This window comes from Tachyglossus aculeatus, chromosome 14 (assembly GCF_015852505.1).
Source record: "Tachyglossus aculeatus isolate mTacAcu1 chromosome 14, mTacAcu1.pri, whole genome shotgun sequence".
Classification (NCBI taxonomy): domain Eukaryota; kingdom Metazoa; phylum Chordata; class Mammalia; order Monotremata; family Tachyglossidae; genus Tachyglossus; species Tachyglossus aculeatus.
Window position 1 is genome coordinate 21,314,901 of NC_052079.1, and position 27,403 is coordinate 21,342,303.

The following is a 27,403-nucleotide window of genomic DNA, read 5'->3' on the forward strand; positions in this document are numbered from 1 at the left end:
AATAATAATAATGATGGTATCTGTTGAGCGCTTACCATGTGCAAAGCACTGTTCTAAGCACTGGGGAGGTTACAAGGTGATCAGGTTGTCCCATGGAGGGCTCACAGTTTTAACCCCCATTTTACAGATGAGGTAACTGAGGCACAGAGAAGTTAAGTGACTTGCTCAAAGTCACACAGCTGACAGTTGGCAGAGGCAGGATTTGAACCCATGACCTCTGACTCCAAAGCCCGGGCTCCTTCCACTGAGCCATGCTGCTTCTCCAAGAGAAGAGGGAGAAGATGGGAGAAGAGGTGTTGGTTCCTCCGTTTTACAGATGAGGAAACCGAGGCACAGTGAGATTACATTCATTCATTCAATCGTATTTATTGAGCGCTTACTGTGTGCAGAGCACTGTACTAAGCGCTTGGGAAGTACAAGTTGGCAACATCTAGAGACGGTCCCTACCCAACAGTGGGCTCACAGTCTAGAATTACATGACTTACCCAAGGCCCCGTCTCAGGCAAGAGAGGTAAATTGTGGAAGGTATTGAAAGGGGTTTAAAAATCGAAAAACCTAAAAACCCATGCTCTGATTCTCACCAGTTAGGGTAAAAATCAGATAACAAAACAACCAGTCTTCCTTATGAGGCCCCTTTTCTTGGCCAGTGGGAGACCACATAAAAGAAGCGGAATTGGCGTGACCTCTCTGATGTCCTCCTGCCACCTGGATCAGTTTGTGCACCATTTTTGAGTGAGACTGCTACTTCCAATGTACAAAATATTGACAATTAGGGGGCCATTGATAATTGAAGTTCTAATTTTAGAGAGTGAAAGAAAGGGAAGGAAAAATACATAATTAAGACGTGTGGAGTTTGTTCTCTTCATATTTTCATATTCATACTCCACGTTAGCTAGGCACTATGGGCCCGGGAAAACTTTGATTTCTCAAAAGAAACACTTTCCTGGACTAGCCCGGTGGAGGGCCATGGCAAGTCGACTGCAGTAAACTACCTTTATGCAAGCGCAATGTGATTTTGTCAGTTGTAAATCAGCCTTTCCCTCCAATCAATCGTTGGTATTTATTAAACATTTACTGTGTGAAGAGCACTCTACTAAGCGCTTGGGAGAGTACAACAGAGTTAGCAGACATGTTCCCTGCCCACAAAGAGTTCAGTCAAAAGGTACATTCACATATAGTAGTGTCAGCTTCAAAGACAAAGGACAGAAGGTAGTCTTACTTCACTTTCTTACTTCACTGCTGCTGATTATTCTGTAGCATTATCATATGAAAGCCTGTAGGGAACAGAGAAGGAAAATAATGGAGTTCTCTGCTAGAACAGCCCCTGCATATTACTATTATTATGCTTTTACTCAGGTATATTTTTCTATATCCTATAAAGATTTAACCCTGAGTTCAGGCATTATAAAATTGATATTGTAGTGTGAGCATATTGGGGAGATTACTATGGCATTATTGAAGGACCAAATCTTGCAGGCAAGGCAGGGATGGACTAGGGAAATACCTAAGATTTTGTGTAAACTACAGGTATGGAAAAAATATCTTCTTTACCCTATCATATTTTTCCCTGCATCTTGAATACCTTCCAGGGAACTGCACCAAATATAAAACATAAAATAAATACTTTTCGCTTTCGTACGAGTTAGTGTAAATTCTGATAAAATGAAATTCAGTCCTTCCTACCTCCCTTATAATAGCAATGGGTTAATAAAAGCAGTATGCACTTTTGCTGAATTGTCTATTACACATAAATTTTGAAAGTCTATATTTAATACTAGTGATTCATTCATTCAGTTGTGTCAACTGAGCACTTACTGTGTGCAGAACGGTGTACTAAGTGCTTGGGAAAGTATGATATCACAATAAACAGTGACATTTCCTGCCCACAGTGAGGTTACAGTTTGGGGGAGGAGTTAGACGTCAGTATAAATAAATACAATTACAGATATGTACATGAGTGTTGTGGGGCTCGGAATGGGGAATAACAAAGGGAGCAAGTCAAGGGTGATGCAGAGAGAGTGGGAGGTGAGGAAAAGTGGGGTTTAGACTGGGAAGATCTCTTGGAGGAGATACACCTGCAATAAAGCTCTGAAGCCAAGGACAGGAATTGTGTGTCGAATTTGAGGCGGGATGGCATTCCGGGCCAGACGCAGAAGGAGAGAAGCGAGGCAAGGTAGAAAGGAGCAAGATGATGAACTGCTTTAAAGCCAATGGAGAGGAGTTTTTGTTTGATACCAGAGGTGGATGGGCAGTCGCTGGAGTTTCTTGAGGAGGGGATGACGTGTCCTGAATGTTTCTGTAGAAAAATGATCTGGGCAGCAGAGTGAAGTATGGACTGGAGTGGGGAGACACAGGAGGTCATCAAGGAGGCTGATGCAGTAATCCAGGTGGGATAAGATGAGTGAATATATTAATGTGGTAGCAGTTTGGATGGAGAGGAAAGGGCAGATTTTAGCGATGTCGTGAAAGTGGGACTGGCCGGAACTGGTGACAGATTGAATATAATAACTTTGGTATTTGTTAAGCACTTACTATGTGCCGAGCACTGTTCTAAGCACTGGGGGAGATACAGGGTGATCAGGTTGTCCCACGTGGGGCTCACAGTCTTAATCCCCATTTTCCAGATGAGGTAACTGAGGCCCAGAGAAGTTGAGTGACTTGCCCAAAGTCACACAGTTGACAAGTGGGATTCGAACCCATGACCTCTGATTCCCAAGCCCATGCTCTTTCCACTGAGCCACACTGCTTCTCTAGGTGGGTTGAATGACAGAGAGGTGGGCCATTTGTAGTTTGGTTCCTACATTAAGTACAGAAAGGTTTCAGATGCCGTTTTAAACTGTAATTGAGATTATTTGTTCATGTAGCATTAGCTGTTCCCACTGATGTTTTTCTGATGACATTGATTAGGGCATTTATAATTAACTAATTCGGTGTTGCAGATAGTCTCTAGCTCATAATTAAATAAGACTTGCAACTTATTGTGCTATGAGTTGGTTGATAAGAGCTAAATTTGTCACAGGTGCTAAAATTTGTATGTTGGAAAATCTGCTTCCTGAGCTGTAATTATTCTGGAAATATCCCACTCCACAATTAAGAGTCAGCAAAATTTCTCCTCTTTCCCTCACTGGGATGTAAATTACAGTTTTGTTTCATATCACACTTTGTGGGGGAAAACGATAGCAATTCAGATGAAGGGGGAAACTTTGATTCAGTCTCTGAAGTGTTTTTAGTTCAGTTTATTTATCTTGAATACTGGGAAATTGCATGACCAATAATCGAAACTGAATAAATACAATGTGGCTATGCAAGGAAGGAGTGGGGGATAATTGAACGCATAGTGCACAAAAACTGGTGCCTAGACAGTATGATGAATGTAGGTAAATGAAGTTGGGATTTATTTTACCTGATTGGGACATCTCTTGAAATGGAGAGCAATTATCTGCCTGAAAAGTTTTCTATAAAGTAAATTTCCAAATATTGGCTCCAGTTTTTCCATTCATTCCATAATTGTAGAGGCATTTCTAGCATTCCCTGTGGCTTGGTAGGGAGGAAAGAGAAGGAACAGAATTGGCTAGGGGCAAAGGGAGCCAACTTGAATTTTTACAGCTGAGATTTTCAAGCTAGTCAACCTTTGAAACACAATCTCTCAATCAGATAAAGCCTCTACTAAGGCTTGAAATCCTCTCTGGCCACCCACCTCCTTCCTAATCAAGCAAAATCTCCTAACCATTCTCTCCAAGGCTCTCCTCCAACATACCGCATTTTCCCTCACCGTTTACTTCACAAATCACACACTTTGACTCTTCTGAGCTTACCTTCTAACTCCCTCATGCTCTATTCTCCAAATTTAAACTACTTCCACTGTTCCCCCAGCCTGGATCGCCCTCCTCACACAGATCTCTTCTATCACAGCGTGCCCCATCCTCAAAGCCCTTGCCAAATCCCACCTCCTCCACGATGCCTTCCGGAATTCATTTCCAGCATCCCAGGTTGCATTAACCCCAAAGCGATCCCTACGACTTATGAATTAATTCTCGTCCTCAGCGATTTTGTACATGAATATATTCAGTTGATTATTTAAGTATTTATTCTATTTCATCTCGACATCTTTGCACGGCTACTTTGTTTAACTTTGTTCTTTTCCCCGCTCCCACTATTTGTAAATAACTTGTGTCTGCCTGCTTCCCCCATTAGGTTTTTAAACTTTTTGAGGGCTGTAAACATGTGTTTCTCTTCTGCTGTACTCCTCCAAGCACTTAGTGTGGTGCTTTGCACACAATAAGTGCTTAATAAATAAATACTATTGATTAAACCTGGCATATTAAGCCATAGTTAAGGAGAGTTTCAGGGATAACGTCAAGTATGTCAGAATCATTTTTTGGCACTTTAAAAGAATTATCTCAATACTTGAGATAATATGAGTGATAAAATCAATATGGACTCTAGTATATATCAGTTATTGTTCGTAATTAGTTCCAGGAAAATAGAATGCTAAGAAAGCATTTGCTCATGACCTATAATTTCCCAGAAGAAAAAATGTAAAGGGCATTAATGTGTTCCTTGTAAATCAATCGATCACTAGTATTTATTGAGGGCTCACTTTGTACAGAGGAGTGTACTAAATGATTAAAAGAATTAAATCAAGTTAGTAGAGACGATCCCTACTCACAAGGAGCTTACAACTTAGGCAGGGAAGACTGAGAAAAATAAATTACAGGAGGGAGGAAGCAAAAGAGATTAAAGATTTGCATATAAGTAAAGGGGGCACCCAAAAGCTTAGGTGATACAGAAATGCTCACGTGGTAGTTAGTGGGGAAATACATGAATTCTAATCCCTAATCTGTCGCTCACTTGTGTGACCTTGGACACTTCACGTAACTTCTCTGTGTCTCAGTTATCTCACATGTTAAATGGGGATTAAATATCTGTTCTCCCTTCCCCTCAGGGACCATGTCTAACCTGATGATCTTGTTAGAACTCAGTACAATGTTTGGCACATAGTAAATGCTTAATGCATACTACTGTTATTTCTATGTCTGCTTGATGTGAGGGGAGAGAGTGGGTATGACAAAGAGTATGAGATGAGAACGAGGCCCAGTAATTACAATAATTGTGATTTGTTAAGTAGATCGGAGACAGTCACTTGGTTGTTTAAGTCGACATGAAAGTAATGAAGCTTGTGAGCAGGGGGTATAGTGGGAGACGAGTAAGCCTAAACAAGGGGAAGACAACTGATAGGTTAGGAGGTTTTTGAAGAGTGGGGAAATCTATGCAGAATGATGATTTAGGACAATAATTTGGGCAGCTGACTGAAATACAGACCTCAGAGGAGAGAGACTGGAGGCCAGGAGATCTGTGTAAGAGGCAGATTCAGTAGCTAAATTGGAATATGACCACTGCTAAGACTAGCGTGTTTGGCAGACCCAAAACACTGCTAGAACAATATAAATAAAATAAAATTCAGTGCTACAAAACAGAATGAAGTTACAGAAGCAAATCGAAATGTAGTGGTGACAGAATCTTGCACTGGAATGACAGACGAGCCTCAGTCCCAAAGAACCTGTGCAGAGGAGTTGATTCTAGTGCTAGCGACTTATGCTGCAGAATTCACACGGTCTCAACCCGCACACAGTAAGCACTCAATAAATACGATTGAAAGAATGAAAACCCTGCCAGTTATGCTCCCACTGGGGCAAGGCCTGCAATGAGTGAGTACATGGACAGCACTGTAGCACATTGTGAAGTGCAAGAAAGTTTTGTTTTTAACCTTTCTTCCGTCCCTGGCCACCATCTTTAACCGCTCTCTCTCCCCACTGGCTCCTTCCCCTCCACTTTAAATCATCCCCTCATATTTCCTATCTTAAAAAAAAAAGCCTCCTTCAACTTCACTGCACCCTCGAGCTATCACCACATCTCCCTCTGACTCTTCCTATCCAAACTCCTTGAAGGGGTTGTTTACTCCAGCTTCCTACACTTTCCCTCTTCCAACTTCCACCTTCCAACTGTAATCAGAGAAGCAGCGTGGCTCAGTGGAAAGAGCCCGGGCTTTGGAGTCAGCGGTCATGGGTTCAAATCCCAGCTCCGCCAAATGTCAGCTGTGTGACTTTGGGCGAGTCACTTAACTTCTCTGCGCCTCAGTTACCTGAAAGTTGGGGATTAAAAACTGTGAGCCCCCAGTGGGACACCCTGATCACCTTGTGACCTCCCCAGCGCTTAGAACAGTGCTTTGCACATAGTAAGCGCTTAACAAATACCATTATTATTATATTATAGTTATTAATCCTACTTCCTCCCCTGACCACTCCCCTGAAACAGCTCTCTCTTAGGTCACCAATGACTTTCCTCTTTGCCAAATCTAACGGACCCTTCTCCGTCCCAATTCTACTTGACCCCTCTACCTGCTTTTGACACTGTGGTCTACCCCCTTCTCCAAACCTTGACTTTCCTGATTCTGTCCTCTCCTAGTCCTCCTCATATTTCTCTGGCTGCTCTTTCCTGTGCTTCTTTGCTGGTTGCTCCTTTACTGGTCTTCCTACTCCTAACTAACCTAAGCGCTTAGTACAGTGCTCTGCACATAGTAAGCGCTCAATAAATACGATTGATGAACTGTGTGGTGTCCAAAGGCTCAGTTCTGGGTCCCCTTCTGGTGTCCATCTACGCTTACTTCCTTGGAGGACTCATTCACTCCCAAAGCTTTAACTACTATCTTAACACCAAATCTACTTTCCAGCCACAACCTCCTTCTTTCTCTGCAGTCTTGCATTCCCGCCTGCCTTCAGAACACCTATACCTTGGATGTCCCGTTGACATCTCAAGCTTAACATATCTAAAACAGAGCTCCTTGGTAAATATTTATCAGTAATCAAGTGGTTTTTTTTCTGTAGATATGTAGATATACTTGCAATGGGTATATGTGTATGTGTATATATGTTTGTATGTATTTATTACTCTATTTATTTATTTTATTTGTACATATTTATTCTATGTATTTTATTTTGTTAATATGTTTTGTTTTGTTCTCTGTCTCCCCCGTCTAGACTGTGAGCCCACTGTTGGGTAGGGACCATCTCTATATATTGCCAATTTGTACTTCCCAAGCACTTAGTACAGTGCTCTGCACACAGTAAGCGCTCAATAAATACAATTGAATGAATGAATGAATGATCAGTAATTACCTTTGATTGTTTAAATTACCAATTAGTCTTATTACTTCCTCTTGAGGCTAGTTCTTGGAGAGGGCACTTAGTTCAGTGCTCAGCACTCAGTAAGCACACAATAAATACTATTGATTAGTTGATTCCCTCAAATCTAGGTTGTGGGAGGATTCCCCCCCCCCCACTTTATTTTCTTTAATAATAATAATGGCATTTATTAAGTGCTTACTATGGGCAAAGCATCATCAATCGTATTTATTGAGTGCTTACTGTTTGCAGAGCACTGTTCTAAGCGCTGGGGAGGTTACAACGTGATCAGGTTGTCCCACGGGGGGCTCACAGTCTTAATCCCCATTTTCCAGATGAGGGAACTGAGGCACAGAGAAGTTAAGTGACTTGCCCAAAGTCACCCAGTTGACAATTGGCAGAGCCAGAATTTGAACCCGTGACCTCAGACTCCAAAGCCCAGGCTCTTTCCACTCAGCCACGCTGCTTCTCTAACGATAATGATATTTGTTAAGTGCTTCCTATACTGGGGTAGATCCAAGATAGTCAATTTGGACAGACTCCCTGCCAGTCTAAGTTGGAGGGCTTTAAGAAGTGCAGAGCTATGAAAGTCCTTCCCGTGAAGCGGTGACATCACAAGTGCCAATTTGATATGCTAACTCTCAATTTAGAATTTATTAAGGAAACCCCAAATAGCAGAGAGTGACAGGTAGGGACCATTTATACAGTAGCTTTCCACTTCTCTACAGCGAGACACACAAGGACAGAAAAGCCACTGTGAAGAAAGTCCTGTCTTCCTTGAGAAAGTAACCCCCAGCCCCCAAATTTTGGTCTTCAGTTGGCTGAAGGGAACATATAAACATCTAGATCCAGGCTCGGTAGCTGAGTGAAGAGTAAACTTTAGGTCACAGGCTGACCAATTCGACGAACCAAATATTCTGATAACTCATGTAAAGAGGCAAACACTATATTCTTAGAAATTCCACTTCATTGATACGTGGGGTGCGATAACTTCTAATAAAGCAAACATGCTTTAGCATATTACGTTCTACGGTGATTACATTCTGCTTTCCTAAGTAGACACAATAAGGAAGAGAAAACAAGTCAGCAGCACTGCACCCGATAAGAGGTTTTTGACTTCTTATGTTGACGTTCCTTCTTAACTACTTCACGATATAGTAGCTTCCGACCAAATTGACGCTTTCTTGACGGTCGTTATCCGATGTCCTACAGAAGCAAAGGAAGAGACATACGGGAGAAATACCTAGGAATTGATTAGGGCAATATATAAACGTTAAAAGGCATCAAATAGTATTCGATGAAATAGTACAGGTTAAGAGCTGGTGATGTGGGTAAATTTCTTTTGAATATTTCGATTGTCTTTATAATTTTCGTTTCACTTGGTTTTAAGATTCTTCCACTTCGGCCCATATATCTTCAACACGTGAAGATGTCTCAGTAATTTTAACTTGCTCGATATGTTTTAAAACTAGTGATTTTTATATTTTTAGGACTATTTAACCATCCATAAATACGGTAATGCTGCCAGAAATGATCTTTGGAATGCACTGTCGGAGGTAAAATAATTTTAGAAATTTTTAGTCCTAAAGTCAGTGGGTACGTTAAAGTGAGGGCAGTATTAGTGAGAAAGATTTTAATTGGGTTGACATTTCCCCTGTGTCATATTTTTTCCCCGGTTCTAAGTGTGGCTGCTTATTTCAGAAAGCATTAAGAAAGATAACACATATTTCCAAAAAACATAGACGGAGTATGCATACTCTCACATTTTAGCACAAACTTTCTTAAAAACAACGTGGTGCTTTCTATGGAAAAAAAAACCTGATATTAATGCCTGTTAAAGATAAGTGTTTTGAAGGTGTAAAACCATGGCATTTCTGTACATAAAGGTTCCACAAATTGCAGCTATTTAACAGTGACTGGCCGGGTCCTTGCTATACATATGAAACACTCTGTTTGATCGTCCATTACATTAAGGCTTAATATTTCTAAATCATTTGACTTTATTTCTATTTGGATGATTGTTGAGGATGAAGATAATTATTTTTCCCAGGACATGTCATCGTTGATGTTTTTGAACATTAGGAATTTGGGGGTCATTTTTACAGTAAAAAGTAATAATCCCTAATTGTTAGTGATAATTTACTGAATTCCATTTTAAAAAATCTTAATTTTGAAGGCTTTAAGAAGGAATGGAAAATATGTAAATATCCAAGAAGTAATGGATCAGTGGACACTCCAGATGGGCTATCCTGTTGTCACCATCTTGGGAAATGAAACAGCAGATAATATCATAACAATTACCCAACAACACTTTATCTATGACATCAGTGCTAAAATCAAGGATCCCGACCTTGGAAATAGCAGGTACTTCTAAAACATCTTCTTACTAACACACCGTACTTTAAACTTGTTCAAAGTTTTCCATTTCAACAGAAGCAAAAGGCATTTTTAGAAGAATTGGAAGGACAGCATTGAGATATTGTAACTAAAGAAAGTCGGATGTCTGTTTTGTATATGTATCTGCTTTTTGCATTTCTCCCAATTCTCTTCCGTTCAATCCCACCCTTCACTCCCTTCCAAGACACAAACACACCTTAGATACAACACGCGCTATTCGGGAATATTTTAAAGTGCATACCCTGAGCAGAGCATTCAAAATGAAGGCAATTTTCTCTATTTTGCTAATAAGCATTTTGAACTCTCTCATTGAGATGTGCCAAAAGAGAACCGTCTGAGGTCTCTATTAAACGCTATGTGCCAAGGAGAAGCAGCGTGGCTCAGTGTGCAGAGCCCGGGCTTTGGAGTCAGAGGTCACGGGTTCAAATGCCGGCTCCGCCAATTGTCAGCTGTGTGACTTTGGGCAAGTCACTTCACTTCTCTGGGCCTCAGTTCCCTCATCTGTAAAATGGGGATTAAGACTGCAAGCCCCCCCGTGGGACAACCTGATCATGTTGTAACCTCCCCAGTGCTTAGAAAAGTGCTTTGCACATAGTAAGCACTTAATAAATGCCATTATTATTATTATTATTAATAAGTCACTTCACTTCTCTGTGCCTCAGTTCCCTCATCTGTAAAATGGGGATTAAGACTGCGAGCCCCCCGTGGGACAACCTCATCACGTTGTAACCTCCCCAGTGCTTAGAACAGTGCTTTTCAAATAGTAAGTGCTTAATAAATGCCATCATCATCATTATTATTATTATTAAGTCACTTCACTTCTCTGTGCCTCAGTTCCCTCATCTGTTAAATGGGGATTAAGACTGCGAGCCCCCCGTGGGACAACCTGATCACGCTATAACCTCCCCAGTGCTTAGAACAGTGCTTTGCACATAGTAAGTGCTTAATGAATGCCATCATTATTATTATTATTATTGTCATTTCACTTCTCTGTGCCTCAGTTCCCTCATCTGTAAAATGGGGATTAAGACTGTGAGCCCCCCATGGGACAACCTGATCATGTTGTAATCTCCCCAGTGCTTAGAACAGTGCTTTGCACATAGTAAGTGCTTAACAAATACCATCACTATTATTATTATTATTAAAGTGCTGTACTAAGTGCTAAGGTACATACCAATTAATTAGGTCAGACTCAGCCTCTGTATCCTATGGGGCTCAGAGTCTAGAGGAAAGGGAGAACAGATACCATACCACAGATGAGGAAATTGAAACACAGAGAAATTAACTGGTATAGCCACGGCACGCCGAGCTGAGATTAGGATCCTAGTCCTCTGATTCCTAATCCCCTTCTCATTCCACTAAGGCACAAGTTGCATGGAATCAATAACTAGAGATTAACACCATGAAAGAAGAAAGGTCACGGAGTCCCGTGGCAAGGAGATTGGATGAGGATTCCAGCTTGTCCTCTTTCAAAAACTGAGCGTTATGATCCCTTATTCATTCATTCATTCAATAGTATTTATTGAGCGCATACCGTGCGCAGAGCCCTGTACGAAGCGCTCGGGAAGTACAAGTTGGCAACATATAGAGACGGTCCCTACCCAACAGCGGGCTCACCATCTAGAAGGGGGAGACAGACAACAAAACAAAACATATAAACCAAATAAAATAAATCGAATAGAATAAAATAAATAGAATAAATATGTACAAGTAAAATAAATAGAGTAATAAATATGTACAAACATATATACATATTTCCCCTTAGGAAAATTACTTACCATCCCTATGGCTCAGTTCACCCTGTCTGACCCTGATCCCACCTAGCTTGTATGGCTATTACAAAGGCATTTGATTATTAACTTTAGACAGGGAATATTACAAGCTAAGGGATCTTCTAATGGGACTTTCTCAAAATGACTAGTTAGTGAGAATAATAATGACGGTTTTTGTTAGGTGCTTACTATGTGCCAAGCCCTGCTCTAAGCGCTGGGGTAGATACGAGGTAATTGGGTTGTCCCACGTGGGGCTCACACTCTTAGTCCTCATTTTACAGAAGAGGCAACTGAGGCACAGAGAAGTTAAGTGGCTTGCCCAAGGTCACACAGCAGACAAGTGGTGGAGTCAGGATTAGAACACACGTCCTCTGACTCTCAAGCCCGTGCTCTTTTCACTAGGACAAGCCAATTGGCCAACCTATTTGATATGAAATATCGGCTATAAAGGGGGAGTTGACCTGTTTAAAGGAAGGGAATTGACCTGTTTAAAGGAACAGGACCGAAATATCATAGGATGGTCATAGGACTTTATTTATGTTATCAGTGAGATTAGACCAATGCTTCATCCAATCCAGTATCCCTCCTCCAAAGAAAACTTGAAAGAAATGTGTGATGGTTACCCTCCTTGTCATTCAACAACGAAAAAAGAATGTATGAATGTAAAAAATGTATTAATGTAAAAAAATGAAAAAAAAATGACTGAATGTATCATTCAGTCCATATTTCCCCACGCCTTAACAACCTCCATCTTCTGCATCAAACAAAAATTCTACACCGCAGGTTTTGAAACACATGCCATCGTTGGGTAGGGACCGTCTCTTTATGTTGCTGACTTTTACTTCCCAAGCGCTTAGTACAGTGCTCTGCACACAGTAAGCGCTCAATAAATATGATTGAATGAACGATTGCCTTTCCCCCTCTTACCTCACCTCCCTCACAGTCTTCTAGTCTGTGAGCCCGCTGTTGGGTAGGGACCATCTCTATATGTTGCCAACTTGTACTTCCCAAGCGCTTAGTACAGTGCTCTGCACGCAGTAAGCGCTCAATAAATACGATTGAATGAATGATTGCCTTTCCCCCCTCTTACCTCACTTCCCTGGTTTCCTGCTACAAACCGCCCAAACACATTTCTCCTCGACTGCCAACCTACTCACCGTCTCTCAGAGAAGCAGCGTGGCTCCGTGGAAAGAGCCCGGGCTTTGGAGTCAGAGGTCGTGGGTTCAAATCCTGCTTCCGCCACTTGTCAGCTGGGTGACTCTGGGCAAGTCACTTCACTTCTCTGCGCCTCAGTGACTTCATCTGTAAAATGGGGAGGAAGACTGTGAGCACACCCTCCCCCCACACCGTGGGACAACCTGATCACCTTGTAACCTCCCCAGCGCTGAGCACAGTGCTTTGCATATAGTAAGTGCTTAATAAATGCTATCATCATCTCAATCTCATCTCTCTTGCTGCTGACTCCTCGCTCACTTCCTGCCTCTGGCCTGGAATTCTCTCCCTCTTCATATCCCACAGAGGTTCACTTTCAAAGCTATATTAAAAGCCTATCTTCTCCAAGGGGCTAAGCCCTCATTTTCATCTTCCCCCATTCCCTTCTTCATCATCTTTGCACTAAGATTTGCACACTTTATTTACCCCTCCTTCAGCCCTGTAGCACTTATGTATATATCTATAATTTATTTATATTGATGTCTGTCTCCCCCTCTAAACTGGAAGCTCATTGTGGGCTGGGAACGTCTACCAACTCTATTATATTGTACTCTCCCACGTGCTCAATAAATAGGACTGATTGACTTGTGTCTCTAAGTTTTTCCTCTAATTCTCTAACTTACCTTCTAATCACCCCTTAGACCCATTAGACTTTCAATCCGTGAATTTTTCCAAACCCCTTCTGAATCTAGTAATATTTCTGGGGCAAAAGAATTCCAAATATACCACTGATTGAAATACCACTGATTGATTGATTTATTTCCTGAACTTTTCCTAGAAAGTTTCCCAGCACAGGCAATGCAAAACTTTAAATCATTCAATCGATGGGGTATATTGATTGGTGACCCTGAACAGATCATTTGTTTGCCCTAAGTTCTTGAGAGGGTGCAGTAGACACGATCCCTGCCTCAAAGGAGCTTACACTCAAGAACTACCTAAACTCCTTAATTCTCTTTTGAAATCCCCTCCGAGTGAAAAACTAAACAAAGGACAGCCGTGTCCTCAACATTATTAGTGCACAGCGAGAAAAACCAACGTGCGTTTTTGCCGATAATGTTAATGCAGAACTCTTATAAACTGATATTCCCACCTTTAGTGAAAATTTGATCATTTAACTACCGTATAAAATGAAGTATTTGGTATTCCTTTGGAGTTCTTTCCTGTTACCCTTCTTCCTTTATCATGAAGTTTCGGGTGTTGTCTCTACCTTCTGTCTAGATCACAGAGATTTGGAGACTGTTTTTGATTGACTCAGTGGAAAGAGCCCAGGCTCGGGAGTCCGAGGTCATGGGTTCTAATCCCGACTCACCCACATGTTTGCTGTGTGACCTTGGGCAAGTCACCTAACTCCTCTGAGCTTCAGTTACCTCATCTGTAAGATGGGAATTAAGACTGTGAGCCCCACATGGAACAACCTGATCACCTTGTATCCGCTTAGAACAGTACTTTGCACATAGTAAGTGCATACCAAATGCCATCATTATTATTATTATTATTAGGTCCATTATCCATTAGAGGAAAGAAAGTTATCATCATTAAGCCGACTTCATTTTTTACTTTAAATGGGAAAACTTTTATGCTCATCATACACAGGGTATAGTACTAAAGGAAACGAGATAAGTCTAGGATTTGATACTGAAAATGGTGATTCCAGGTTTCAACCAATTCTCCACTGACAGCAATGCGAGAGACAGTGGTGGATAATAATTCCTGCCGTTCTTCATAATTAACTCCAAGAAGTTGGGAAGCAGTGTTGCCTAGTGGGAAGAGCACAGTCCTGGGAAATAAAGGAGCTGCGTTTGAATAATAATAATAACATAATGACATTTGTTAAGCACTTACTATGTGCAAGGCACTTTTCTAAGTGCTGGGGAGGATACAAGGTGATCAGGTTGTCCTACAGGGGGCTCAGAGTCATAAACCCTATTCTACAGATGAGGTAACTGAGGCCCAGAGAAGTTAAGTGACTTGCCCAAAGTCACACAACTGACAAGCGGCAGAGCTGGGATTAGAACCCATGACATCTAACTCCCAAGCCCGGGCTCTTTCCACCGAGCCACACTGCTTCCCCATCCTAGCTCCTCCACTTGTCTGCTGTGTGACCTTGGGCAGGTCATTTTACTTCATTCTGCCTCAGTTCCATCATCTGTAAAATCATGATTAAGACTGTGTCCAACCTGATTAGACTCGCGTTTACCCCAGTGCTTAGTACAATACAATGGTAAGCGCTTAATGAATACCATAAAAAAATGAGAAGTAGTGTAACTGAAATATCTGAACTAATGCTGCTTGTGCCATTGGATGGTATATTTTTATATTCTTTATTCTATAAGTAAAGCTAAGTGCTTAGGATAACTTGCAGGAGAGCTGCAAACCAGTTTTTTTCCATAAGAACTTTAATTCTGTCTTATCCCTTTTAATAATGATAATAATAATAATAACTGGGGTTTGCCAGGCACTGTACTAAGTGCTTGGGTAGTTATAAGCAAATCAAGTTGTACACAGTCCCCGTTCCACATTGGGTTAACTGTCTTAATCCCCATTTTACAGATGAGGTAACTGAGGCCCAAAGAAGTGAGGTGACTTGCCCAGGGTCACACAGCAGACAAGTGACAGATATGGGATTAGAACCCAAGACCTTCTGACTCTCAGGCCTGTGCTCTATCCATTAAGCAACACTGCTTCGCTTCTTCACTGCTTCGCTTCTCTGCTTCACTTGTCTGATTTGCTGTTTCTACTCTCTTCAAGGCTAGATCAGGTGATTTAGTATTGTGAATTAACCAAAGTTACCAAGGACCTAAATGAGCTATCCGATAGGTACGTGTGTGAGTCTTTTAAACGGTTTTCGTTTTTTTTCCCCTTCAATATTCCATTACATTGTAATTTGCCTTTTCATTGTGTTAATGAAAAGGATTTTAAAAAGTTCTATTGCTGAATATGCTGAAAAAGCCTTACGAAAAGCAAAGATCCTTCCCCAGCTAAACCTTCATTTTCCCTATTCCCCCCGGCTTCTGCGTCAGTTATGCACTTTGATCTGTCAATGGAATTGACTGAGTGTTTATGGTGTGTGAAGACTACAAAAGTATTGGTGGGTTTAATCCCTGCCCACAAGATTAGGAATAGGGGAAATAGTAGAGAGCAATAATATTTGCGTAAATATTGTGGCACTGGGGTATCGGTGCAGAGGAAATGGCAGAGAAAAGCCTTAGGTTGGACAGGACTTTGTGAGAAGATGTGATTTTAGGAGGGTTTTAAAGGTGGGGAGAGCGACGGACTGTCCGATTTCATCCATTCAATCGTATTTATTGAGCGCTTACTGTGTGCAGAACACTGTACTAAGCGCTTAGGAAGTACAAGTTGGCAACATATAGAGACAGTCCCTACCCAACAACGGGCTCACAGTCTAAAAGGGGGAGACAGACAACAAAACAAAACATATTAACAAAATAAAATAAAAGGGAGAAGGAATTCTAGGCCAGAGACAGATGGGGGCAAGGGGTTGAAGGCAAGATAGATGGGATCAAGATCCAGAGATTTGGTTGGCATTAGATGAGTGGTGTGTTTTTTGGTAGTCGTGGACAATCAGCGAAGTTAGATAAGAGTGGATGCAGTGGCTTAAAGCTGGAGGTAGGGAGTTTCCATTTACCGTGGCTGTGTATAGACAGCCGTTTTTGAGGCGTGGAAAGTTATGGATGGAATGCTTCGTTTTTTCAGAAAAACCCAGACATCAGAGTGACGTGTGGACTGGAAAAGGGAGAGACAGGACTCAGAGAGGTCAGCGAGGAGGGAGATACCGTAGTAAAGGCAGGAAATGATGAGTGCTTGGATCAGCGTAGTAGCAGGTCGGTTGGAGAGGAAAGGGAGGATTATAGAGATGTTGTGACGCTAACACAGGATTTCATGATGGATTAAATGTTTGGGTTGAATGAGAGAGTTGAGTCACGGATAATGCCAACGTTACAGGATCGTGAGATAGGGAGTATAATGATGTTGTCTACAATGATGGGAAAGTCTTGGGCAGGACAGGATTTGGGTGGGAAGATGGGAAATTCTATTTTGGACATGCTAATATTGAGGTGTTTGTGGGACATCCAGATGTAGATGTCTAAAGTCAGGAGGAAATGCGAGACTGCAGAGGAGGAGAGTACTTGATATTCATCCCACCCTTATCCTACAGCACTTATGTTCATATCCCTAATTTATTTTAATGCCCATTTCCCTTGTGTGCAGGGAACCAGTCTACCCACCCTATTTTAGTATACCCTTCCAGACAGTTATTCTCTGCCCACAGTAGACCCTCAATGAATACAATTGATTGAATTATTGATAATGTAGCATTTTCCCATCAATTGCAGTGGTATCTCTCTTATTCTCTCCTCTCCCTTCGAGTCCCACTTTGAGAGGAGGCTGGAGTTCATATTAGTGGAGTGCCATCTATCCTTGCGATGATGACGATGACAGTCTTTGTTAAGCGCTTAGATGTGCCAAGCACTGTCCTAAGCGCTGGGGTAGATACAAAGTAATCAGTTTGTCCCACGTGGGATTCAGAGTCGTAATCCTCATTTTCCAAATGAGGTAACTGAGGCACAGAGAAGTTGTCAGCAGCAGACAAGTGGCAGACCCACGTCCTCTGACTTCCAAGGCTGTGCTCTTTCCACTAAGCCACTCTGTTTCTCCTTCTCGACTCTCAAATCAACTTGTACGTCAATTTCAGATGCCATGTTCCCGGTTTGGTCTTGAGTACGGCCAATCACCTGACTTCAAGTATAGCACTATTTTCCTTGGTGTCCACAAGTCACATGGAAAATACAGATTCAGATCCCACCAATACTCTTCCTCAAAAACTTAGAACTTAGTCTTCTGTGCACATGGAAGTGGAGATGGTGTTTCTTTAACAGTGTCTATCACTTCTAGACTGTAAGCTCACTGTGAGGAGGGAACTTGTCGGCCATCTCTGTTGTACTGTCCTCTCCCAAGTGCTCACTACAGTGCTCTGCACATACTAAGCACTTAATACCATTGATTGATTGATTGATGGACGGAGGAACTATTCAAGTTGGATCATTCCAAAGGGTTGGAGAATACCTGCTCCTTTCAGGATTTCTGGCTTACCTGGATCCCGAAAAACATTGCCCAGAAAACATTCATTCATTCATTTATTCATTCATTCATTCATTCAATCAATCGTATTTATTGAGCGCTTAGTGTGTGCAGAGCACTGTACTAAGTGTTTGGGAAGTACAGGTTGGCAACATAACATCCATAACATCCATCCACATAGTAAGTACTTAATAAATGCCATTATTATTATTATTATTATTATTATTATTATTATTATTATTATCATTATTATATCCAGAATGAATGGCCTTCCTTCAGCATGGAGGGTAAGCTAAGAGAATCAGCTCCCATGTTCTTCAATAACCCTTTTCAGCCAGAGGAAACACTCATAAAGGGAATATCACCTAACAGAGCGATTCCAAACATCAAACCCAACAGCAGGTCATCTTTTCCACAGGAATCAGAGTCTAGAAAATATTAAATGAAAGTGTCAGGCATTAGTTTGTCAAAAATCTTCTTTTAATTCTTTAAAAGTTATCAAACTTGATTGCTTAAAATACGGTGGCCAAAATCTTGTATCATTCAGCATTTAATTTGCTGAAGCACTATGCTCTATCAAGAATGTTCTCCGCACCAAATGCTCTTGTAAAACTACATCTTTAAAAGAAAATGCAAATAACTGAGGAATTAGAAATAAATGACCACATCTGCCAGAAATCCTGTTCATTCAGAACGTACGTTCATCGTTTTTAATGTTTAAGCTCCTTGTCAGCTTTTCTAGAAGAAAATGATGCTGCAAAGTATAGAATGAGTTGGGGTTTGAGAAAATTGAATTACTTTAAAAATAGTATAGTCAAGGAGGCTGCCGTGAATATTTCAGGGGGTTTGTCTCCATCTCCTGAAATATAGGGAGCATTTACTGAAAAGTCTTTGGGTCTTTTGAAATGAAATATGATGAATTTGGAAAATGTCTGCTTAAATACACACCGTTTGAAAACGGCAGGAGTAGACCTATTTTGAATACCATTTAGGCGATCTTTTAAACACGAGCTTTTACTGTCAGGAGTAATGATTAAATGCTGTGTGCAAAGCACTGGGGTGTTCATTCATTCATTCATATTTATTGAGCGCTTACTGTGTGCAGTGCACTGTACTAAGCGCGGAATACCATCTATTCAGGGCGGGTGCAGTTCTGTCCCTCACAGGGCTCCCAGTCAAGTAGGAGGGAGCACAGGTATCGAAACCCCATTTTGCAGTTGAGGAAATTGAGGCCCAGAGAAGTTAAGTGACTTGCCCAAGGTCATACAGCACGCAAGTGACTGAACTGGGATTGGAAGACAGGTTATCTAGCATTCAGGCCTTGCTTTATCCACTTGGCCATGCTACTTCCCACTATTTCATTTCAAAATGAGCAGGCAGAATCCTTCAGTGGTCATTAAAATCTTCCATTTTAAGCTCCAGTAATGGAGACTGGGACTGTAGAAATTCATCATCGGATAGCTGGCCTAGACTTTTTCATCCCCTCAGCAATGGCCCCCGTGGGAGACTGTGGCTTTCTATTTATTTAGTAAATTCATAGTTGCTTCCTTGTGGGTTTCCCCCAGGGATCTTCCCTGAAACAACAGTTCCACTGGGAAAATCCTCAAGAACCAACTTCAATTTTAAGAGAAAATAATAATAATAAAAGACCCACCCGCTGCCCAACCTGAAAAGCTGTACCTTTCCTCTCCCTTGTGCTGTACAACTTCCAATTTTTCTACCACCTGGGAAATACAGAATTCAACATGCAGGCAACAAATGTCAGAGAGCCAGAAAGAGCAGATTTGTCCTGCTGCCTTTGATTTTTATGTGGATATATTGAAAAATCTCTACTTTACATGGAAGAGTCTGAAAAAAAAAGATTTTGTCTACTATTTATTTTTAATGTTAATAAGAATGCAGGTGAGGCCCAGTTATCCCCTATTCTTAAAAATAAACCCTCTCTTGATTCCGTGGCTCCCTTCAGTCACCGCCCCATCTCCTTCCTACCATTCCTCTCCATTCATTCATTCATTCATTCAATCATATTTATTGAGGGCTTACTGTGTGCAGAGCACTGTACTAAGCGCTTGGGAAGTCCAAGTTGGCAACATTTAGAGCCCAACAGTGGGCTTACAGTCTCTCCAAACTCCTTGAGCGAGTTGTGTACACTCCCAGACTCCAGTTCTTCCTCCTCCAGTTCTCTCCTTAAGCCCCTCCAACCTGGCTTCCTCCCCCTTTGCTCCAGAGAAACCATCACAAAGGTCACTACTGATCTTCTTCTTGCCCATTCTAGTGGCTTCTATGCCATCTTAATCTTCTTCAATCTATCCTCTCCTTGGTTTCCTCCTATATCCCGGGGTGCTTATCCTCAGTCTCTTTTGTGGGCTCCTCCTCTGCCTTCCACTCTCTAATTGTGGGAATCACTCCAGGCTCTGTTCTGGATTCCCTTCTATTCTCCAGCTATGCCCATTCTCCATATACACTCATTCACTCCCATGGCTTACTACCATCTCTTTGTAGATGATTCCTAAATCTACATCTTCAGCCCTGATCTTTCTCCTTCTCTGCGGCCTCTACATTACTGTCCTACTGACGCCTCAAACTTAACATGTCCAAAGCAGAACTCCTTATGTTTCCACCCAAACCATGTCCTCCCTCTGACTTTCCCATCGCTGTAGACAGCATCACAATCCTCCTAGTCTCACAAGCCCGTAACCTTGGCGTTACCATCGATCCATCTCTCATTCAACCCGTATATTCAATCTGTCACCAAATCCTGAGGGTTCATCATTAAAACCCGCCCTTTCTCTCCATACAAACCGTTCTATCTTAATCCAAGCATTTACCCTATCCGGCCTCGAGTTCTGCATCAACCTCCCTGCCTTCTGTCTCTCCCCACTCCAGTCCATACTTCACTCCGCTGCTGAGATCATTTATCTACAAAAATATTCAGTCCGTGGTTTCACACTCAAGAATTTCCAGTGATTGCCCATCAAACTCCACAACAAACAGAAATTACTTTCCATTGGATTTAACCACCCGCATTTTACCTCCCTGATTTGCTTCCACAACCCAGCCCACCCACATCACTACTCTGATACTAACCCACTCACTTCACTTCGGTCTTATTTATGGCATTTATTAAGCGCTTACTATGTGCAAAGCACTGTTGTAAGCGCTGGGGAGGTTACAAGGTGATCAGATTGTCCCACCGGGGGCTCACAGTCTTCACCCCCTTTTTACAGATGAGGTAAATGAGGCCCAGAGAAACGAAGTGACTTGCCCAAAGTCACACAGCTGACAATTGGCAGAGCAGGGATTTGAACCCATGACCTCTGACTCCAAAGCCCGGACTCTTTCCACTGCTGCTTCATCTTTACCTCATCATCGATCTCCTTCCACATCCTGCCGCTGGACTGGAACGCCCTCCCTTTTCATATCCAACAAGATCATCACTCTCCCTACCTTCAAAACCTTATTGAAAGCACATCCAAGAGGCCTTCTCCGATTAAGTCCTCATTTTCCTCCGGTTTAAGTGGTATTTGTTAAGTGCTTACTATGTGACAAACACTCTTCTAAGTGTAACAAACACGCTAATTAGATCAGACACAGTCCCTGAACTACATGGAGTTCACAGTCTAAATTGGAGAGAGAACAGGTATTCAATCCCCATTATACAGTCAAGGAAACTGAGGCACAGAGAATATAAGTGACCTGCCCATGGAAACTCTGCAAACAATTGGCAGATCCAGAATTAGAACCCAGGTCCTTTGTCTCCCAAGCTTGTCCTCTTTCCCCCATGCCATTCTGCTTCCCACAATCTTCTCCCTTCCCTTCTGTGTCACCCTTGCATTCGGATTTGTACCCTTTATTCACCCCTCTCTCGCTCGGCCCCGTAGCACTACTGTAAATATTCACAATTTATTTATATAGATACCTATTTCCCCTTGTATACTGTCAGCTCAATGTGGGCAGAGTATCTACCAACTCTTTTACAATGTACTGTTCCAAACAGCTCACAATAAGCACTAAATAAATATGTGATTGATTGATTTTAGGCGACTTCTCTGTTGCCTTATGAAGATATGTGCAATATGGTACTGTGTGACTCCTTTCATATTAGGCTTACCCAAGAACATATCCTTTTTTTTCAAAGATTAAATAAAATGGAATATATACTTAAAGCACTTTTAATCCCTCAGTTTGGGTAAGCCAAGCACTATATAATTAGCTATTATTTGTATCGAGAAAGTTACCTGATGCAGAATATACCATTTAGTAAGTGTCTTTAAATTATATAGCATTTTCTGTAAGTAACATGCTGATTATGAATTGAACAGCATTTTTAGGGGCTGATGCAAATGGAATCTACCGATTTTATCAGGACCTCTCTAATTTAGTCATTTAGAAGAATATGAAGTTGAATACATTCACAGTGGTAGTTCTATTTTCTTTGGGGGCTAATGACAGCACTTAAAGATATTTAATACCTAGCCCTTTACAGGGTAATATTCCCAGAGCTACACTTTTGAGGATGCTCCGCTCTTCCATACTAGCCCTTCCTTAAGCTCTATCTTTGATGTACTATGATCTGAATCCAGAACAAAACAATGATTTTTTTTTTAGGTCCTCTCTCTCGATGTGCAAAAGTGCCTTATAAGAACATGGTAATGCCTGTGAATGTCCTACGCTGGTACAGGATGCTCAAGAGATAGACATATTTATGTTGGGGGTCGTGGGTTCTAATCTCGCCTCCACAGCCTGTCAGCTGGGTGACTTTGGGGAAGTCACTTAACTTCTCTGTACCTCAGTTACCTCATCTGTAAAATGGGGATTAAAACTGTGAGCCCCGTGTGAGACAACCTGATTGCTTTGTATGTTGCCAACTTGTACTTCCCAAGCGCTTAGTACAGTGCTCTGCACACAGTAAGCGCTCAATAAATACGATTGAATGAATGAATACTCTAGTGCTTAGAACAGTGCTTGGCACATAGAAAGCGCTTAACAAATACCATCATTATTATTATTATTATTAAGAAATATGCAGTCATTCATTCAGTCGTATTTATTGAGCGCTTACTAAGTGCAGAGCACTGTACTAAGCGCTTGGGAAGTACAAATCGGCAACATATAGAGTCATATTAAAAGATAGGGTCTAGAAATCTTGATAGGTTGTTTCCTATTCTAATTTTGGCCTTGGCATCTCTAAAATGGGGGTGGTTTATATGGGCTACTTTGCAGGGGTGTATGAAAATTAAATAAAAAATGAAGAAAAGGACTTGACATCCATTTGCAATTTACCAGGACTGTATATTTAGTCCCCAGGTACTGTGCGAGATTATTTTGGCACTGAAATCTGGGGAAAGACTCCTCTGTAGGATCTAGCCGTTTTTAATTCTTAAGACTAGAGCATTGCTTTGTCCAAACTTGTGTAAGTCAAGGAATCTATGGTATTTCATGTTGAAATCAAACATAAAGCACTACCATTTGTAAGAAGCTTCCCTCCTTCATTATGTAGGAGATAATGAAACCCTGGGTTTTCAATTAACACTAACTTCACCGATGCAAGGCCTTTACAATTTTGCTGAGAATGTATTCTGATATTTTTTCCTTGATCTCTGATTCTGTAACAGAGAAAAATTACTTGGCTCTTTCTTCTTAGCCGTCTTCTGTTATTTTTCAGCTACCTGTGGCAGATTCCATTAACAATTGCAGTAGGAAATGCAAGTCACATCTCATCAGAAACAATTATATGGGTGTCTAACAAATCAGGTAAAGATACACATTTTTTTTTTCTTTTTCTTCCCTGATAAGAATCCATATGTTTTCCTGAACTATTTCTCCAGAATTAATCCTTGGTAATTGTTTAGGTGCTCTGAAGCCCAGTTCAATTGCTTCAGATGCACTGCAAAGGAAGAGAGTTGTAAAAAGGAGAGGAAAGAATTGTTGTTCAAAATTGTACAGGACAGAAAATCATCTAATTGGGGTTACTGCATATCCCATTACTAAATTGCATATTTCCTTTGCACATTGGATCTCCTCAGGAGGGCAAAGTAAAATTTTTAGTTGTTTTTAAATGTATAACGTGCCATGTCAAAATCGGAACACCATTTTCAATCAAGCAAAATACAGCAAAGTAGTACAGCAATCAAAGGAAATAGTCCATACAAATTCCCATCACTCCAAATCTCATAAAGTTCCTGCTAGGAAGAGGTACAGTCTTGAACGAGAGGCTTTTGGGAACCTTAAAAGATCACCTTGTCTATGTCTTTTTCCTCTATGCATGTTTTCTCTTCAGAAGAGCTCCTAAATTACCATTAACACAGCCCAACCCACCGTTAACTCTCAGGAAACTTTTCCTTGATTCACCTAATTTCTTTACACTGTAGCGCTATCCCGGGCCCCCGCGTGTTTTATCTTCGAAAGAGATGGAGGATGATTCATTACCACCTTCTGTTCAGTGATCATTTAGTGCTTGGAGATGTTTAATCTCCTTTTCTTTCTTTCTTTTTATTTTTCTTTTCCACTGTGGTTGAAAAAGTATATGTATAATAAGCAAGGAAGCCAAAGGAGAAAAAAGCAACATCAAATTGGTGTTCCCCAAAGTTAGGCAGCTAATGCTCAATGATTCTCAAACTTTTTCCAAGTCTCCTGTGACAGTTTGTCATTCCATTGTTTTCCCCACACTTTCTCAAAAGAAACTGCTCCCCAATTGAAATGTTGGCAGAATTTACCTGTTTCCAAGTTGCTGAGCAGAGTGAATGCTAATAACGTCTTCCCTCTGCTTAGTCCATCAGAGGTTACAAGAAGAGGAAAGGAAGTATTAATAACATTTGTGTAAGGGGAGGACTTTTTTAATCCATCAGATAATATATATGAGTTCCCCCATATTAACTTGGTATCTTTAAGATTTATCACAGCACCTCTTTGCTCAAGCGTTCCCCGTGGGAAAAGATCGGAGTTAGGGTTGTTGAAGGGACAATAGCTCTCTATTTCCTATTCTTTGGACGATTGAAACTGAAGTCTAGTTTGGTACGAATACCGTCATTATATTATTTTAATTCATTTTATCTCAGTGAATTCAACCCTATATTCATGGATTAATTAAAGGATTATAATGATGCCACTTCAGAGTTGTAGGTGTATTGTATCTTTGTGGTTTTGTTGGTTTTCACTTTTCATCCCTGTAAAAATAGTACGGTACTACCTAGATATTCATAGTTATTAATCAATTTCTACATAGTACACTTGGTAATAGAACGGCATTGCAATTATTGAATTCAACCCTATATTCATGGATTAATTACAGGTTTATAATGACACCACTTCAGAGTTGTAGGTGTATTGTGTCTTTGCAGTTTTGTTGGTTTTCAATTTTCATCGCTGTAAAAATAGTATGGCACTACCTACATATTCATAGTTACTAATCAATTTGTACATAGTACACTTGGTAATAGAACGGCATTGCAGTTATTGAATTCAACCCTATATACATGGATTAATTAAAGGATTATAATGATGCCACTTCAGAGTTGTAGGTGTATTGTATCTTTGTGGTTTTGTTGGTTTTCACTTTTCATCCCTGTAAAAACAGTATGGCACTACCTAGACATTCATAGTTATTAATCAATTTATACATAGTACACTTGGTAATAGAACAGCATCGCAATTATTGAATTCAACCCTATATTCATGGATTAATTAAAGGATTATAAAGATGTCACTTCAGAGTTGTAGGTGTATTGTATCTTTGCGGTTTTGTTGGTTTTCACTTTTCATCCCCGTAAAAATAGTATGGCACTACCTAGATATTCATAGTTATTAATCAATTTATACATAGTACACTTGGTAATACAGCATCACAATTATTGGGACAAACCTGACCAAATGAGGAAATGTTTTCAATTCTTATGTAACGTGCAGCTGATTTTTGGTCTGATTTTTATATTTGAAAATAGTTAATCTAGATGATTGAATTCCCAGTTCGTAATATAATCCATATCAATGCATATCTTCATTGTTTACTCCTAGTGTTAAAGGGATGATATTGAATACCTTAATACATCTCCCAAATGCATTACTATATTTAATACTGAATGACATATACACATGTTTAGTCCTTATCATTTTTTCTTGCACTACATAATCACGTGAATTCTTTCATCTGTGACTTTATAGATGTCACTAATCCTTAGAGGACTGTAAATCCCAGGACGTATTGGCTGCTATAGAGACACTACTTCCAGAGGCCATGAAGGGAAGGGAAGGGAAGGGAAGAAGTACTCTCTTGGCTCAGTGGAAAGAGCATGGGCTTTGGAGTCAGGTCATGGGTTCAAATCCCACAACTGTGTGACTTTGGGCAAGTCAGTTAACTTCTCTGGGCCTCAGTTGCCTCATCTGGAAAATGGGGATGAAGACTGTGAGCCCCCCATGGGACAACCTGATCACTTGTAACCTCCTCAGTGCTTAGAACAGTGCTTTGCACATAGTAAATGCTTAATAAATGCCATTGTTATTATTACTACCTGCTGTGTGACTTTGGGCAAGTCACTTAACTTCTCTGGGCCTCAGTTGCCTCATCTGTAAAATGGGGATGAAGACTGTGAGCCCCCGATGGGACAACCTGATCACCTCGTAACCTCCCCAGTGCTTAGAACAGTGTTTTGCACATAGTAAGCGCTTAATAAATGCCATTATTATTATTATTACTACCTGCTGTGTGACTTTGGGCAAGTCACTTCACTTCCCCGGGCCTCAGTTACCACATCTGTAAAACAGGGATTAAGACTGTGAGCCCCCCGGGGGACAACCTGATCACCTTGTAACCTCCCCAGCGCTTAGAACAGTGCTTTGCACATAGTAAGCGCTTAACAAATGCCATTATTATTATTACCTGCCTTCTTGCTACTGGAGCCCTGCTCCTGAAACTGTCCTTTCCACTTTCTTCTACTGCGCCTCAGTGCCAAACCGTGAGTCATTAGTTCCAAGTGCAGACTTAATAATAATGATAATGATGGCATTTATGGCTCACAGTCTTCATCCCCATTTTCCAGATGAGGTAACTGAGGCCCAGAGAAGTGAAGTGACTTGCCCAAAGTCACACAGCTGACAATTGGCGGAGCCGGGATTTGAACCCATGATCTCTGACTCCAAAGCCCGGGCTCTTTCCACTGCTTTTCATGTTCCATCACCAGGCAGTTCTCCACCCCAGGATCATCCCTAAGAACTATACATCCGTCTTTTCCATTTATTTATGGCATTCATTAAACAGAAACTACGTGTCCAGCACTGTTCTATGTGCTGAAGTAGATACAAGGCCGTAAGATTGGACACAGTCCACGTCCCACATGCGGTGCACGGTCCCCATTTCACAGATGAGTTAAGTGAGGCACGGAGAAGTTAAATGACTTCCCCAGGGTGTCACACAGCAGATGAGTTATTATGGGAGCCGGGACTAGAACCCAGATCCTCCTAGCTCCCACGAGGCTCTATCCACTAGGCCAAGCTGCTTCTCATGACTACAGAAATCTACCTTGCATGTTAATTTTAAATATTATTTTTTACACCTGTTAAGGAAAATGGCGCTTGGACCATTTTTCAAGGAGAGGCAGGTCCATTATAAAAAAATAATAATAGTTGAGGTAGTCTTGGTGAAAAATGGTCTAAGCTTTCTGTTTTTAAGAGAGTAATGAATTGAGAGAGCTGCAGAATGGACTATTAGCTTGTAGGTATGTGAGCGGTTGTGATATTGATGAATAA

The 27,403-nt window shown here is 41.1% G+C and overlaps 1 protein-coding gene across 1 annotated transcript in view; it reads left to right on the forward strand.

Annotated features, from left to right (window-relative positions):
- The window catches only part of TRHDE (thyrotropin releasing hormone degrading enzyme), a 455,067-nt gene that overhangs the window by 290,894 nt on the left and 136,770 nt on the right, over nt 1–27,403 (forward strand). The window contains exons 9-11 of the mRNA XM_038756056.1: nt 8,672–8,737; nt 9,358–9,545; nt 23,328–23,416. Of these exons, the coding sequence (XP_038611984.1) occupies nt 8,672–8,737; nt 9,358–9,545; nt 23,328–23,416 (343 nt within the window). The remainder of the gene's footprint in view (nt 1–8,671; nt 8,738–9,357; nt 9,546–23,327; nt 23,417–27,403) is intronic.